The sequence below is a fragment of the Gnatocerus cornutus genome, chromosome 2 (genome assembly GCF_029298725.1).
Source record: "Gnatocerus cornutus isolate USDA-ARS CGAHR chromosome 2, icGnaCorn1.1, whole genome shotgun sequence".
NCBI lineage: Eukaryota > Metazoa > Arthropoda > Insecta > Coleoptera > Tenebrionidae > Gnatocerus > Gnatocerus cornutus.
This window is the reverse complement of record NC_142234.1, coordinates 5,378,390-5,393,763: the sequence shown is the minus strand read 5'-3', so window position 1 is coordinate 5,393,763 and position 15,374 is coordinate 5,378,390. Positions and strand designations below refer to the sequence as shown.

Here is a 15,374-nt window from a genome sequence, read left to right as displayed (position 1 = left end):
TTATAGTCAAACTTGAAAGAATCAATCTTTAGCCGTGTGCGGAAAGCTACCAGTCTTGACGCACGATAAATCATGCTAAAAGTGAGTCAGACTTTTCCAAGTGTTGGCAGTGGGTTTACATATTCATAGTGAGCAAAGCTTAAAACATACGATTAAAGGCGGGATTTAGGACAAGTTTAAATCTCGCATATTATTCGGAAACGTGCACACATTTTATGACGACGTTATATGACGCATGACGTATAGCTTGCCATTATAGTGCAAGAAAAATTTAATTTGAGTTCGGAAATCACGCGACTGTGTTGTACATTTGGTACAAAATCTGCAATTACGAACAGTTTAAAAAAGCTCTTTTTGACGCGGTCAGATTTATCTTTTTCTCTAAATAAATAACCATAAATATTTCCCGATTTACGACCGTGTTACAACTTGCTTTCCAAAACTTCCGAACTGTCATCTAAATCCAAAGTATAGGTTTAGTCGTAACGGAACAAAGAAGGTCATAACAATCTGGTAAAAGTTCTGCTCTGTTGAGTCCTAGACAAGACACGCACAATAATGAATTCTCCCCAAATGTCCTCCTGGAGCCAGAAAGAGTGCCCGCTGATGTTTTACGACAGCCGAAAAAATAGTGGATTTCTCAGCTCAGGGACCACTATAAATTTATTCAAAGTTTAGATTGTCGGTCGAGAAGTTTGTCTGTTTTTATTAACTTTTCAATTTTCTAAATTTAGTTTAAATAAGAATGTAGTGGACACAAAAAGCGACCAAGTGGCGTTAAAACTAAAGAAACATTATTGATTTTAGAAACCGGCAATAAAGAAAAAGTCTCAAGTGTTTTAAAATATTCATGTTTACTTTTATGTACACTTTTATTGTAGCAGTTTACTTCCACGATAAACTTGCCGTAATATCTAGGTAGTGACGTCATCAGTCCTCATGGCACTAATAAAATAGGCATCTCGGTCTATGAATTAGAAAAACGACAATTTGACCTTATAAGGTGAAAAATTATTGCATATTAAAAACCAAAGCAAATCTTTTAAATTATGGAGCAAAAAACACAAATTTTAGAAGTTTCTATTTTCTGGTACAGCCAAAATCTCCAACATTTTTCAATAAAATTTCTAATTTTGTCAATGTTTGATTTAGAGGAATAAAATTTGCGGAGGTTACTACTTTTGAATTGTTTAATAATTGTGGTCAATTGCAAAATTAATGACCAAAAAAACAAATTTTAGAAAGTTTTATTCTCAATAGGAGTAAAAAATCTCAAAATTTTCCAAAAAATTTCCAAATTCTGTCAATTTTTGTTCTGGAGCAATAAAATTTACAAACCTTACTACTTTTGAATTGTTTATTAACTGTGCTAAAATTAAAGACCAAAAGACACAAATTTTAGACATTTTGATTTTTAAGAGAAACCAAAAATCTCCAAAATTTTTCAATAAAATTTCTAAGTCTGTCAATTTTTGCTCTAGAGCAATGAAATTTGCGGACCTCACTACAGTTACTGTTTAGTAACTGTGCTAAATTGCAAAATTATAGACCAAAAAACAAAAATTGTAGAAATTTTCATATTTAAGAGAAGCCAAAAATCTCCCAATAAAATTCCAAATTCTGTCAATTTTTGTTTTTCAAAGAGCCAATAATGATCTCCAACATTTTTCAATAAACTTCCTCGTTCTGTCAATTTTCGTTCTAACGCAATAAAATTTGCCTTTTAATTCATGGAAAATATTGCAAAAAATCAAGTTTGATCTTTAGATTTGAGAGTTTTTTTCGACAATTGCGTAAACACTTTATAGTTTTAAATGTGTTTATTTCCACTTTCTTAAATTGCAGATTGAAAGCTTTTAAGGGATTCGAAGAAAATTAAGGACATGTAAAGAATCAAAAAGATAAGGGCTTTAAAGCTTAGGTATCATTTAACAATGAAAAAAACAAAAAATGCAAGCAACCAAACGCAATAATCGAGCAAGTAATTTAAATACTAAAATTAGCTCAAAGCTATTTCTAAGCCGCTTTGAGGACAAATTACCAAATCAATCAATGAAAAATTTCATTAGATACGTCTAAATTTATTTCATGTTGTTTTGACACAAGAAATATGATCACAAATTGTTCTATTTTAAGACCCTGTTATTACCTATCTTGGTTGATTCGATCGCTACTGACCCAGAAAACTAAAACACAATACGTGTAATGGAAAAAAGTAATAACCCCAAAGGAACAAATAATGGGTGAGCACTTATTATTGTAAAGAAAGGTTTGTATTTTCATAACAAATACAACTCGCACTGGTGGGAAATTAAAAATCGGGCAAAATTAGCATCAATGAAAAACTGGTCTGTAGTACCATGGACACTGAATTAAAAGATCTAAAAGCGCACATCACTCGACCGAAATTCGAAACGATCTCATGCGTGCTGCGGCTAAGAAAATCCGGAAAATCGATGTACTTATCACACAAATGATAATTTCTAGCTTTAGCGACATCGCACTGGAATTATGCCAAGATTTGAGCAATGCGTTGCCAGTAGCAGTCAGTTTAAATAATTACACCTACGTCTATCTTATTTCTTTCATCGATGTTCAAAATGTGTGATTTAGAGGAAAATAAAGACAAAAGCTTCAATAAAAAAGTCACCTTCAGAGTTTGCAAGCCATCTCATCTTTTATTTTCCTGTGCACGAATGTCCCGAAACATTGATAAATCTCTCCCTCTTGACTCGAATAAATAATAATAACTGGGGCACTCTGGACTGTGCCACTTATTAATTTTGACTATTTTTCCTTCTTGATTAATTTCCGCGAAATGAGAAAAGTTAGATGAAACAATTTACTGCGACCGACTGAATTTAGCAACTTTCAACTAAATAAATCATCGTACCTAAAGAAAACCAAAACTGAAAGTTCCCGATGACAAATTTATTGTAAGTTCGGAAGATTAGAATGGAATAAATGTGCGTACTACGCCAATGGAACAAAATTCAATATTCGTGTTTAAGACCCGATCGTAAAATTACATTTAGAAAGTTATAAAGCGAAAATTAGTAGTATTAAACTTTACAAGTATTTACTACCTGTTAAAATGAGATTTTACGCAGAGCAGTTATCCGCTTTTTCCAGTAGAATTGGAGAGAGGCTTCGTACAAGCGCTAGCGGTTTAGTAACTTGTTAATTTAGGGGTATCATCAAGCACAGCTAGCGGCACATCAGAAACTAATTAGTTTGTACATCACGTACCGAGAAAATTAAATTAAAAATTCTTAAAACTACAAATTGAAATTTTATCGCACATAAATTTCAACAGTCAAAAATTTGTCCTTAATCCCAACAGAATGGTCCACTCCGGTGTTTCCGGGCTAATTTCCGGACGTGCACTTAATTGCCCTAACTTTCATCCGGGTACCAACAATTTAAAATAATCACTAAGTGGGGGCGGAAAATATATCGTGGGACTAGAGACCTCATTCACACCGAACTCCTAATGGATTTACTAATAAATTGTTGACAAAATTCCTTGTCGAATATCCGAGAGCAGAAAGTTTATTTCATTAAACGTGATTAAATTTAGCCGGCAATCGCTAGTTTTATACAATAAGTGGTGTCTCTTATCGCATTTTTGGAAAGTTACCAGTGAAAAGGTTGTCGAGATTAAGCAGAGAAGTTCATGGGGATAAATCCAATGTAGCTTTTATCTTGATCGTGTTCAATAGGGGAGAAAGCCCGCCGGTTTCTATACGTTTTTTTAATAATGCACAGTCCATTCTTCAAAATAAGAAAATTTATAGTCGCTATTGTTGTTGACGCATACTTTCGCACGAATTTATTTAAAACCTGAAAACCCAAGTACGGTTTGCAGGTAAACTTATAAATAGTTCATATTGCTGCTATTTATCATTTCAGAAGAACTCGCTTTAAATATAAAAATGTCGTCAATGATAAGTTGGTATACTAATATCGTCTTCGTTAAAACGAATTAATATTTCGTAATTTATATGATTATATTTATAGGCCGGAAAAGTTTCGGTTTTGCGACAGTGAATTAAAAATAACAAAATAAATTTGAGTCATATTTTGAAAGTTATGATTTATTGGCGACAGCACTAAAATTAAATCCGGTTGAATAGATATACAAGCTAATTTATTAAACGTATCGATTGCATTGCAGAATCACAATTAAAATAACAAAAAGCTAAACGCTACCGAGGCAACGTCAACCGGCGATAAGAATCAAAAACTCGATGATTTATTCATAGAAATCTTTTTTTACAAGAAATAATTAACGGGTTTTGTGCTAAATTAAACGGCGGCGCACGCACTGTGCACGAAGAGTGACAAATAATAGTTAAAGCTCGACTTTTAAAAAAAGCTCCTGAAATAAATTAACGTTCCAAACACGCCACGCTATGACAATACATGACCTAAGGAGTCAAAATAATTAAATCATGACTTCCTTGGTCTTGGTCAATAAATTATTAGGGTTTGGGAATTTCTTCCAGCCTACCTTCGTTTACTCTGCCCTAAAGCTCGGAGCAACTCACTTAAAATTTAATGATTTTTCGACTTGGACCCGCGATCTCTGTTAATCCCCCGAAATAAGAAAAGGGCGCTGCTAATTAAAGATCAGAAAATGGCACAGACTTTGAAAAATCGTAATGATCCAAATAATATTATTTAGAAGATTCCTGTCTAGATGAGCTTTCGTATCGTCTGTATTTTATAGCTTGACAAATTGCAATTTAAACTATTATTTTGGAGTTATTGTAGCATCAACTTTGTGCAGTATCAATTTAACTTTTCTCAGTGAGTAATCTACTTTTCGCCCGAGATTTTCCCCGATATAAACCTCCCTAGAGATATCTCTTCGATGCGGCGCGGTTCCATCATCATGTAACGATGTAATTAACATTCCGTGTGTTGTTGAGAGTTTTAAAAGTAGAAGTTTGTCATGTATGTACTTACTGGCTAAGTGTGCGATCTGTGGAAGTGGCTCCGGAGTCGTGGTGGCGGCGCTCTTTGTGGACGATACCCATCAACTTCATCCAGGCGTTGTTTTTGCCCCCGGGCCCCCCCATCCCACTCTGCCACATCGTCATGATTGCGGCTCATCACAAAACACCCTCAGCCGAAAAAGAAACACAGCCGGTGCGCTGTCACCACACTAAATCACTGAAAGGCAGCACCACCATGTTGCACTTTGAAGGTTGTCTTCTCGTGGTTCAACAACTACTCTAAATTCGAATTCTATTGCGGTAAGTTTGACTGAGGGTAAACTGTCGGAATTACGAAGCCTATGTACAATTTCTACAAACTAGTTAAAAATGGAAGATTGGATAAAAGTAGCGAAAAACTGCCAAAACTACCTAAACTATCTAGTAAACTACATTGAGCAAGATTTGAAAATTGTTAAAATTGACCTCCTAGATATTGTTAGTTCTTGATGGGCACTATTCGCGCGCGTATTCCTTTTGTTCCGGTCCTTTCCTTCCGTCGGAAAAAGCGTCCAAGACCGCCAGAACTGAATCCAACAGATCAGTCATTCTTCGGGCCGGCGGCGTTCCAACAGGTGCAGGTTGGCGGCGGTGGCGGTAGCGTCAGTCGGCGGGTAGACGCGTCGCGACGCGTATTGTACACTGAGGTCCGGGCCTGACTTCGCGGGCCACACAGGCAAGGGCGCAGGCGCCGCCCACTGCGGACCACCTGGGCCACTGTGATGGGAGATCGCACTGCAGCACCAGCGCATCTCATCCGTCCATTCATCCTGCGGCAACCACCACTGACACCCTCCACCTGCACCACTGCCAGATCACAACGTCCCCAGAGACAATTAGCAGCAGGACACTTAATCGTCCACGACGATGCCACAATAAAATTATAAAATGGATTGTGCCGCAACTCGCGACCATCGACGGAAATCGGGCGACGTAGATGGAGAGCCGTCGAAGGCGCATTCAGCTCTCTAGTCAAAGTATTTAAACTATTCAAAAAAGATTTTTTAATTCATAAAACTAAGTGCACATTTTCGTTCAATTTTTTATGTTCTCAAGCTCCTGAAGTTTTAAACTGCACAATTAGCTTTACAGTTTTAGTTAATCCAACTCCAAATTCATAGTATTAAAGAATATTTCACAATAAATTTTTTTTTAAATCACAATAAAATAGGGAAATAAAAATAAGTAAAAAATGTGGAATAATTGTCCAGTTAGTTACAAAACTTTTTCGGTGATGGAATATTGAAAAATTCACCAAAAAAAAAAGAGAATTGCTACAAAGGTGCAACCAAAAATACAAAACCAAAGTGAGCTTATGTGTACGATGGATGTGTCCAATGTGTCGGCAGGGTCAAATTTGACTGTAATTTCAAACGATGTCTATCGAACTGGGAGTCTCTATATGAAGTCTAAAAATCGTCATTTTTATTTGGTATTAGTAAACAAACAGATCCAGGGTCTTCAGAACCGCGTCTTTAAATTATTATTGAATTTATTATTAAATCATTCATTAATAGCCCACTTTAATGCATGATTTTAGTCAACAAATCATGCATTAATATTATCTAAAACCAAACGATCGCCGAAAAAATAATTTAATAAATTCATAAAATTAGCTGAAACAAAAAGATTTCAAAAACTCACAACTTAAAATTAAAGAACATTGTAAAGATCTGAAGAATATGTTTATAGGTTTTAGCGATGTACTTTAGAAATGTGAGACTTTCAAACAGATGAAAAAAAAATCAGGATGATTTGAAAGAATCTCAGAGACTTGACGTTTTGAAAAATCTGAAAATAAAAATAAAAAAATAAAAAATGGATACAAAAAATTATCCAAAATCTAAAACATTAAGCAAATCTAAAGAGTTTACATTATAAAACTGAGAACAATAAGGTTCAAACTAACATTTGCATTAAATTGACCAGTGTTCACGTTATCAGTGATATCTCTTTAAAGTATTTATTTAAAAAATGACAGGATCTATAACCATTATTTTGGTTTGTTAAAGTATTAACTTACTTCTTTTTTATACTTTAAAAAAATGTTCAAAATATCGTAAAACAAACAATTTAATTTCTCACAAAAAATCACTTAGAATCTTATAATTCTCAGGTTTATTTAAAATAAATGGGCCAATCTTTATCTTGTTTGATTCGTAAGGTGACGTTTTCAGACTCGCTTTGTGAACCAAACTGAAATTTTGATTAGAAACGAAACAATGAAAAAGTTACCTAAAGTTATTTCGAAAAAAGACCAAACGCTCTCCAGCAGATAATCCACAATGTTATCACGCGTTAATCCAGTTTCACCAGTAAACAAAACACTTTTTATAACATTAGGTTTATCGCAACACTTTTGAAGAATCCACTGGTAAAGAATAAAAAAATCTAACTCTAAATAATTTGAACAATTTAGCACTGTAAAACCACGACTATTGTTAAACTGAGAGGAACTCCGATAAAGGCATTTTTTGCCACTTGTTTATTAGCGTTTTTATTTCCATTTTTTTAATGACCTGAACTGACATTAAACTTGAGGATTGGCCTTCAGTTTCGCACACTAATTTCTGCTGAAAACTTAAATCATTATGTCAAACTGCATTGTCTGATATTGGGGTTAAAATCTTTGCACTTTATTCGGCTTCACTCTATATATTTTTCTATTCTTGGATTTTTCACAGAATTCTAATGCTTAGTAATTTAATTACCATGCCACACCTTAGTAACCATTACATAGTGTAAAATAAACACAAATATTTGACGATTTTTTTACAATAAATGCAGAATCCTGAAAATTTACAAAAGCGCGAAAAACATTGTGTAAAGGCGGTTTGACACCATCACATTTTTTTTTCAAATTTTTACGAATAAAAATTTGAGAATTTATTTTCAAACAAATATGCTCGTGGTAAACAGGAAAATTGGAGAAGATATTTTTGATTGAATGAAAAAGGTAATAATGAAATCAGTCATCGTTTGCACTATTAAAAGTTCAGAAGAGAGATGTTTGAGTCATAAAAACTTTATTAAACTTATTCTTATTAAAATCGGTACATGTGTAATTCTAGGACTTTTTTTACAATACAGCAACAGAATTTAAAAAACTTAGTCTTATCTTGGTCATTAAACGCACCAAATTACAAAATTTTATACAAAAAAAGACAAATTTTTGAAATTTTGATGTTGAGAATAAACAAAACTTTTTAATTTTATATTTACACCTGTCATTCTAGCAGTTTTCACGTTACGGCAACGAAATTTGGAGAAATTGTTGTTCTCGTTTTGCTTATTAATTGTACCAAATTAATGTTTCAAATGTTTCAATGTTTCAATGTTTCAAACCCAAAGACACAAGTTTTGGAAATTTTTATTTTGGGAATAAACCAAAATTTCCAATTTTTTATATTCAGATTTTTAACAACTTTTGAAGTTCTAATTTAATAGCAACGAAATTTTGAGAAGATATTAACAAAAAATCCAAAGAAAAATTGTAATCAATTTAAACATTTTCGGCACTTTAAAAGAGGTGAAATTCAGGGTGATTTTGAAATAGAGGCGAAAAACAAATCCATTACAGCTTATTTTAAATTAAAGAATTTCACAGCTTTCTTTTTTTAAATTGCTGTCTCAGTTTTAATAAGAAAATAAAAAAATTGTTTCCAGTTTTCATGCTACGCCAATGATTACTAAGGTTACTATTCATGGGACTTTAATTCATTGTCATTATGATTGATGTTTCAAAATTTCAAAGTAAATTTTTCATACATTTGATGGTTGACATTATTCAAATTTCTATAACCAAAATTACAGATACATCGTACAAATCCGAAATTTTAAAATAATTCAAAAAGTGTAAGACAATTTGAAAAAGCGATGTTATAAATGCTTAAACATGTTCTTTGTCAATAAATAAGTCAAAAAATAGTACATGATCTGCATGTGACCAAATTTGAGAAAAAAATATTGATTATCTGAGAAACTTTTGATTTTAGTGCGATCATTGTTACGTAAAGTCATATCAAGAAAACAGCACCATAATAATCGTACTTAAAGGAAACTATAATAATAACTTACAATATTAATAACAATAACAGAAGTCCAGCGGTATCATTTAGTTTCAAACTTCCAACTTCTCTTATATAACTTCTCTCATCTCATTTCTGGGATTTACTACGTAAAAGTCACCAACTGTAGTCACACAACGAACAAAATCATACCTAATGACTTGACATCGAGCACATCAAATAATGATGTACCACCTTTCCGTTGCGCTACGAATGAATAATTATTTAGTTTTTCAGTTCGAACTAGAACAAAGATTAATAACGTTGATTGATAAATGGATGTACCAAGTATCAAAACTAATGTTTTATAAACACTCTATACAATAGTCTGCCTCTGACAGCTTAATCGATATAAGGGTTATTTGGACGCACTCTACATCTTTTGATACATTGTCCCCATTTCTCCGGCCTCTCGTATCATTCCTTTTGAATATTTTTTTCAAGCGGCCCTTACTTTCAACAGCACTTCTTCTTTGACATTCAATGCTTACCTCCACGTAACAATGTGCTTTTATGTTACTACAACACCTCGGGTAATGTAGTCTTATCGCTCCAAGAGCCATTACGTCGAAAATGTGACCTATCATTTTTAATTGAAGACAGTTAGAGCAAGTTCCAATTCGTAAACGTGCATTAGGGATTAAAATGTTCTTAGTCTTGTGCAACAAGCATGTGACCTAAAATAAATTCCTCCTTTTAAATTATTCCTTATTCTGACGCAGAATAAAACAATGAGCGGAAACCCTTGGGAGAGAAAACACATTTCGATGTAATTTTCATTCTTCGTTTACAACTTAGCATGAGTGTGTTTCGTTTTCTTGGAGCAATTTGGCAGTTATTTAGGCGGAATTCCGCAACTGCTTTAAAGTGTTTAAACGTTTGGTGCTGGAGTTGGATGTAATAAAGATCGGTTTAAATCAGTTAGAAGTTGTCTTTAATTTTTAATAGGAATCCTAAGGGTCACTGAAAATAAATTAAAATTTTTTGTTTAAATTTTTGAGTTGTTTAATAATATATTATTCTCAGTTCTTAAAGTTTCCGATTGTAAAATTTTTATTCTCAAGTCTGTAGTTCTCAAAAGCATGCATTATGAAATTTGATAATGTTTAAGAAAAATAAGAAAGAAGAATAGAAAAATTAAATCTAAAAATGCAACAATAGTTTTGGAAATTAATCTGAAATATGCTAGACTTGGACCACCTATATGATGTCAACTTAAACAGATGTCTTAGAACTAGCGCTTTAGAGAGAAAGAGCATAAGACGATAATATTAACTTATAATTCTAATTCTATAAGTCTAATGCAAAAATTTACAGATCGTTCAATGGATCATAAAGCCATCCTCAAAGTAAGAACACATAAGACCGGTGAAGTTGTTTTTGGTCGATGCGAAATTGGCGCTTCTAGACAAGTTCGAACTGTCGAAAACGAGGAGAATAAACTTTGTTTGAGAAAAGGCAAGGTAACAACACCATAAGCGAAGTTGCACGTGAACTAAAAATTTTGTGGATCATAAACCACATAAACAAAACTTTTTCACATAATTTCTATAAAACTTCCTTAACCCGCGATATTTTAAAGTAAATGATTTAACGTCAATCGCAGGCTAGCGAAATATTGCCACCTCCTCTTTAATGTTTCCAGAACAGCTCATTTAAAAATTCCAAATCAATTAAGTTTATTCGAATGAATAACTTTAATACAAAGATACCGAGTCCATCACGCATCAATACATTCTCGTTTATTTTTAATCATTTTACAAACGAATTTGTATAACATTGTTTGATGTGGTTTATTGAGTACATTCCACCCCATTTCCTCGATATCTATTATTCTATTCATGCAAGAAAATACACATATTTTTGGTTAGTTTGTTTTCATTCCAATCCCTTTTATGTGTAGTTGAGTATGGTTGGTTAGAGGCTATTAGATCTTCGATAGACACCCTTGTAATCTTGTACGTCACAAACCATTTAGAGCAAGTGTCACTTTAATAAAAAGTAGGGTAAGAGACGTGCAAGCGTTCGTAATGTGTTCAACAGAGTAACTTAACATTTTAGAAAGGTCGAGGGTATTATGTTTTATTTATAGAAAAGTAATGAGAATCTACTTGCGGAGATGAAATTGGGAGAAAGTGAATCGTTCCTTTATTAGCTATAAACTAACTTGGGCTGTTACATCTAAGTACAATTAATTAAAGTAGAGGTTTGTTCTTATTATTAATTAAGAGAAGCCGGTAAACTTTTGTTCTTCCAAACCGAACGAAATTTAATGCAAATAACATCGCGAATTTGATTTACGTTGATCCTTATTTTTTTTAGAAATATTTTGGTATCTAATGCCAAGTGGAAGATGTATTTTGTGTTGCGTTTTCAAATTGTTAGGGTTATTAGACGACTCGCTTTGTTTGTATGTATGACGGTAGAAGAAGACCACCTAAATTCTTATCAATGTTTTTACCTGTTTACCCGCGTTGACCCAAATCTACATCCTCAGAAAAGTAGACAACATTACAAATCTTTTATTTTCTCTAAAACTTTTTGTTGAATTATGTGGTAACATGGCTCTTCCGTCTATGTTCATCTGAACTCAATTTAGTTTGAAATTAAACCGTAACCAGTGAACCGTCCTGAAAAATATTTATCTCGAAATTTTATTTCGAGATCGTTTATTATCTACTGTTTCATAAAACGAAGTTTCCTCTTTTTAAGAGAAACTTTGCCTGCTTAACCGTGACTGACGACATTAAATATTATTTCAGGTATCTGAAATCAACAAAAGCGACTTTTATTAAACTGGAAACTTTAAATTGGATGTAGAGTTTGGAATGTAAAGATTTATGAAAGGATTTATTACGGCTTATTGCATTCTTTTTAAGGAGTTTAAGGAATAATTTTATAATCAAATTGACAGAACGAATAATAAATCTAAATTTTGCTCAACGTACAAACACCTATGCAATGTAAATAAAATATTGCGATGGAGATTATGCTCACAAATTAATTGTCGATGTAAATCACGTAAGAAAGTTTTTATTGTTATCAAAACCATAACGCTAGATTTTGTCTTATTACAACACCTTATCTAACTCACACTTGCACAATCTTACACGACAAATTTTAATTGCAATTTTCATAAAAAAATGTGCAAATTGAGCTGACATAATCTAATCAAAATTGTTTGTTTTTTAAGAGAATTTAGAAATTTCAAAACTAATGAGTGACTATTCATGGTAAAGAAGAGACTTCAAAAGTATATCTAAAATCTCCATTAAATTGTACGTAAAATGAGCAAAAAAGACTGGAAATTATTATTATTAATATTAGAAGGTATTTCATTATATCTAACTATATTTTTCTTCACTATATTTTGTGATTACTAAAAACTTGTCAATTGCTTGTGAACTGGTTTATTAATCAAAATTGGAATGCATATATTCATTACAGGAAATTTTACAGGTACTTATTCTTTTAAAATTCTGTTGATTTCTCAAGTTGCTTCTTTGAAAATCGGTAAATTCTCTGCAGGAAAATTGACGTATAAGTAAATAATTTAAAAGCGAACTAATGGCAATCAAATAAATTTAAACTAAATCTCTGCAAATACAGAATTTTAGTTTCTCATTATAGGTTTTGACTTTTCCAAATTGACTTGCAGTATGAGGCACCTTTTTATTTTCATTTTCCACCACGTACACTAACGAGAATACACTATTTTGCTCATGCAACTCATGTAATAGATACGAAACAAGTAACGTTATTAGAGAGAGAATATGAATAAATAAATTCATACAATTCGTGTCTAAAGTTTTCCGCTAAACGTGATCCTAATGAATACATTTTGATTCGCATCAGCGAGAAAAATTAACTTCCGCTACAAAGTAAATGTATTTGACAGATATTTGTTTTACTTGACAGTTTTAAACGAGAAAAAAAAACCTATAACTTGCTTGACAGTTGTTTATAACGGTTAGCGCAAATCGCCACGTGCTTTGTGAAAAACATGCATCCCAATAATATTGTAAAATTTCCTTTTGCATCTATTTATCACTGTTATTAGGTAATTATTGCCACACTGTAGTAGCCATACGTAGGTTTATTAGATACTAATTAGATTACCTACTCGAGATATTAACGTTTTTTCGATACTTTATGCTTTACAAATTTTTTTTTCTTTGGAGAGTAAAAGAAAAACATGGAGATTTTTTGGCATCTGAAAAGTTATTCTACAATTCGACAATAAACTCAGATTTTCATCTAGAATTTCCCATTAAATGAAAGTGCGAGCGTTCTGGAATACCTGTATATGTATGTGTCGGAATTGCAAAAATTGAAAGACAAAAGTTTTTTTAAAACTTTCTTTGTTATACAGAACGTCCCAGAACTCGTGACCCAGAGAAAAAAAAGGCTTATGGAAACAACAATTTTGTACCAAAATATCAAAACAAAAATTTTTTAACACAAAAAATAATCGAGTTAAGACAAAAAAACGGTAGTCAAGTAGTCAAGAAGCAGAACAGTATTTGAAAATCGGTAACTAAGGACACATACTGCCATTGATTGGTCAGATGAAAATTACACTCTCGTTGCCTAGGATATTTTACTCCATCTCTAGAACAAGCTTTCGGGATTAGTTGTTAATGTTTTATCCTTTCTCGAATGCTATTAAACTTAATCAATTTTTGTTTTGAAATATACCATCTGTATTGCTGTAGGCACCCTCCCTTGTTCTATGGGTCATGAGTTCTAGGACACTCTGTATATTAAATGAGTTTTTCGTGGCTTTCTTTATTTTATACAAGGTGTTTATAAATGTTTCTAGCATCAAGGGTGGCTCTAGAATTCCTGTCGTGCACTACTTTGCCGCTTTGTTTTCATAGTAAATATAACTATTTTGAAAATTATTTACAATGCTACTGACGTCAACGACGTGTTACTGTTTTGTGTCAACATTTTTGATTTTAAGGTTTCAAACCACAACTAAAACAGTTTTCTTCTCGAAACTTTGTTTGCTCGATGATTGAGGTCAACCACAAATGTCAGTTAAAAAATCTAAACCCACATTTATAATGAGCGGCAAATTTCTTTGAAATTTCATAGCCATTCTAAAAACATTTATAAACACCTTGTAGTATCTATAAGAAATACACAAAAAAGACAGGTCTACAATTTCCGAGGGGCACCTTGTTCAAAATCTATTTTAGTTTTATAAACGTGATGTATCAAAAGAATTTTAAAATTTTTTTTTTTTGAGAATTTGATAACCTCGTTAATTTAAAATTACACAAATAATAGTAATTTACATGAATCTAGAGCAATTTCCTCGTTGAAACAATTACATGCAACAAGAACTAGGTATACATACTAAAACGCGATAACTCAATAGTTCTAGGAAAAGAAGTCTTATGTATCTTTAAAATCACTACACTAGATTAAATAATGCCAAAAATTACTGGAATTAAGCTCAAAAAGTTTAAGATATTATTATAATCAAAAGAACAACAATTGAAGGAATTATAGACAATTAAATTAATTAAAAAAAGTTTGAAAAAAACAATTTTGCATGCGTACTACAACACCGAACCCTTTGGTAAACTCTTTCTTCTTTTGGCTTCTAAGATGTAGCGACAAAATCGGCAATTCTTTAAATTTAAATTAACAAGAATACCTGCTGTCGCTGTGGCACAAAGAGTTTTGATTTTAAAATTTTTACCGGGATCTACACTGCTTTGATTTTGGTAATTGAGTAGGAAGTTTGAATTTAAACTTTAATAAGAACGTGTTGGTCGATAAAACATTACCATAGGTCTCGGGATAAGTATTAATACCAATCCATTTATTCTCGAAATTTTGTAACTCCACCTATCTTTTGGGGCAATAGAATTCCATCAGTAGAAAGTCCGATTCGTTATTTAACAATTTTATATTTTAATATTAATGTTTGTCAAAAGTCAAGCTAGAAATGTCCTTACATTTGAACGTAAGGCATCATTAAAATCGGGCATAAGATTAAATGGCGATGTTTAATATTTCTTTGTAAAGCCCCATCTATTAAGAAATGTTGAAATGTATTCATTACAGGTATCTAATTTTTTTTTTAAGTTTTACTAATTTTTGAAATTACTTGTTTGTAAATCTATGTAAACACTACAGGAAAAACAAAGATCAGTGTTTAAATGTTCCGTACGGGAACTTTAGAATAGTTTTACTTACTGTTTGTTTAGATAACCAGTAATACAACTATGTAACCAAAGTTGAGTAAACTAACGTATGGGAGTAACATTAAATGGATAATTATTACGATTGA

The 15,374-nt window shown here is 32.3% G+C and overlaps 1 protein-coding gene across 3 annotated transcripts in view; it reads right to left on the bottom strand.

The window, feature by feature from the left end:
• Window positions 1–5,638, bottom strand: part of Sh (Potassium voltage-gated channel protein Shaker) — a 220,172-nt gene extending 214,534 nt beyond the window's left edge. For all 3 annotated transcript variants that reach the window (XM_088050405.1, XM_088050404.1, XM_088050414.1), the window contains exon 1: window positions 4,972–5,638. In XM_088050405.1, coding sequence (XP_087906531.1) covers window positions 4,972–5,105 — 134 coding nt within the window. In that variant the 5' untranslated portion in view covers window positions 5,106–5,638. The remainder of the gene's footprint in view (window positions 1–4,971) is intronic.
• Between the last annotated feature and the right edge of the window lie 9,736 nt (window positions 5,639–15,374).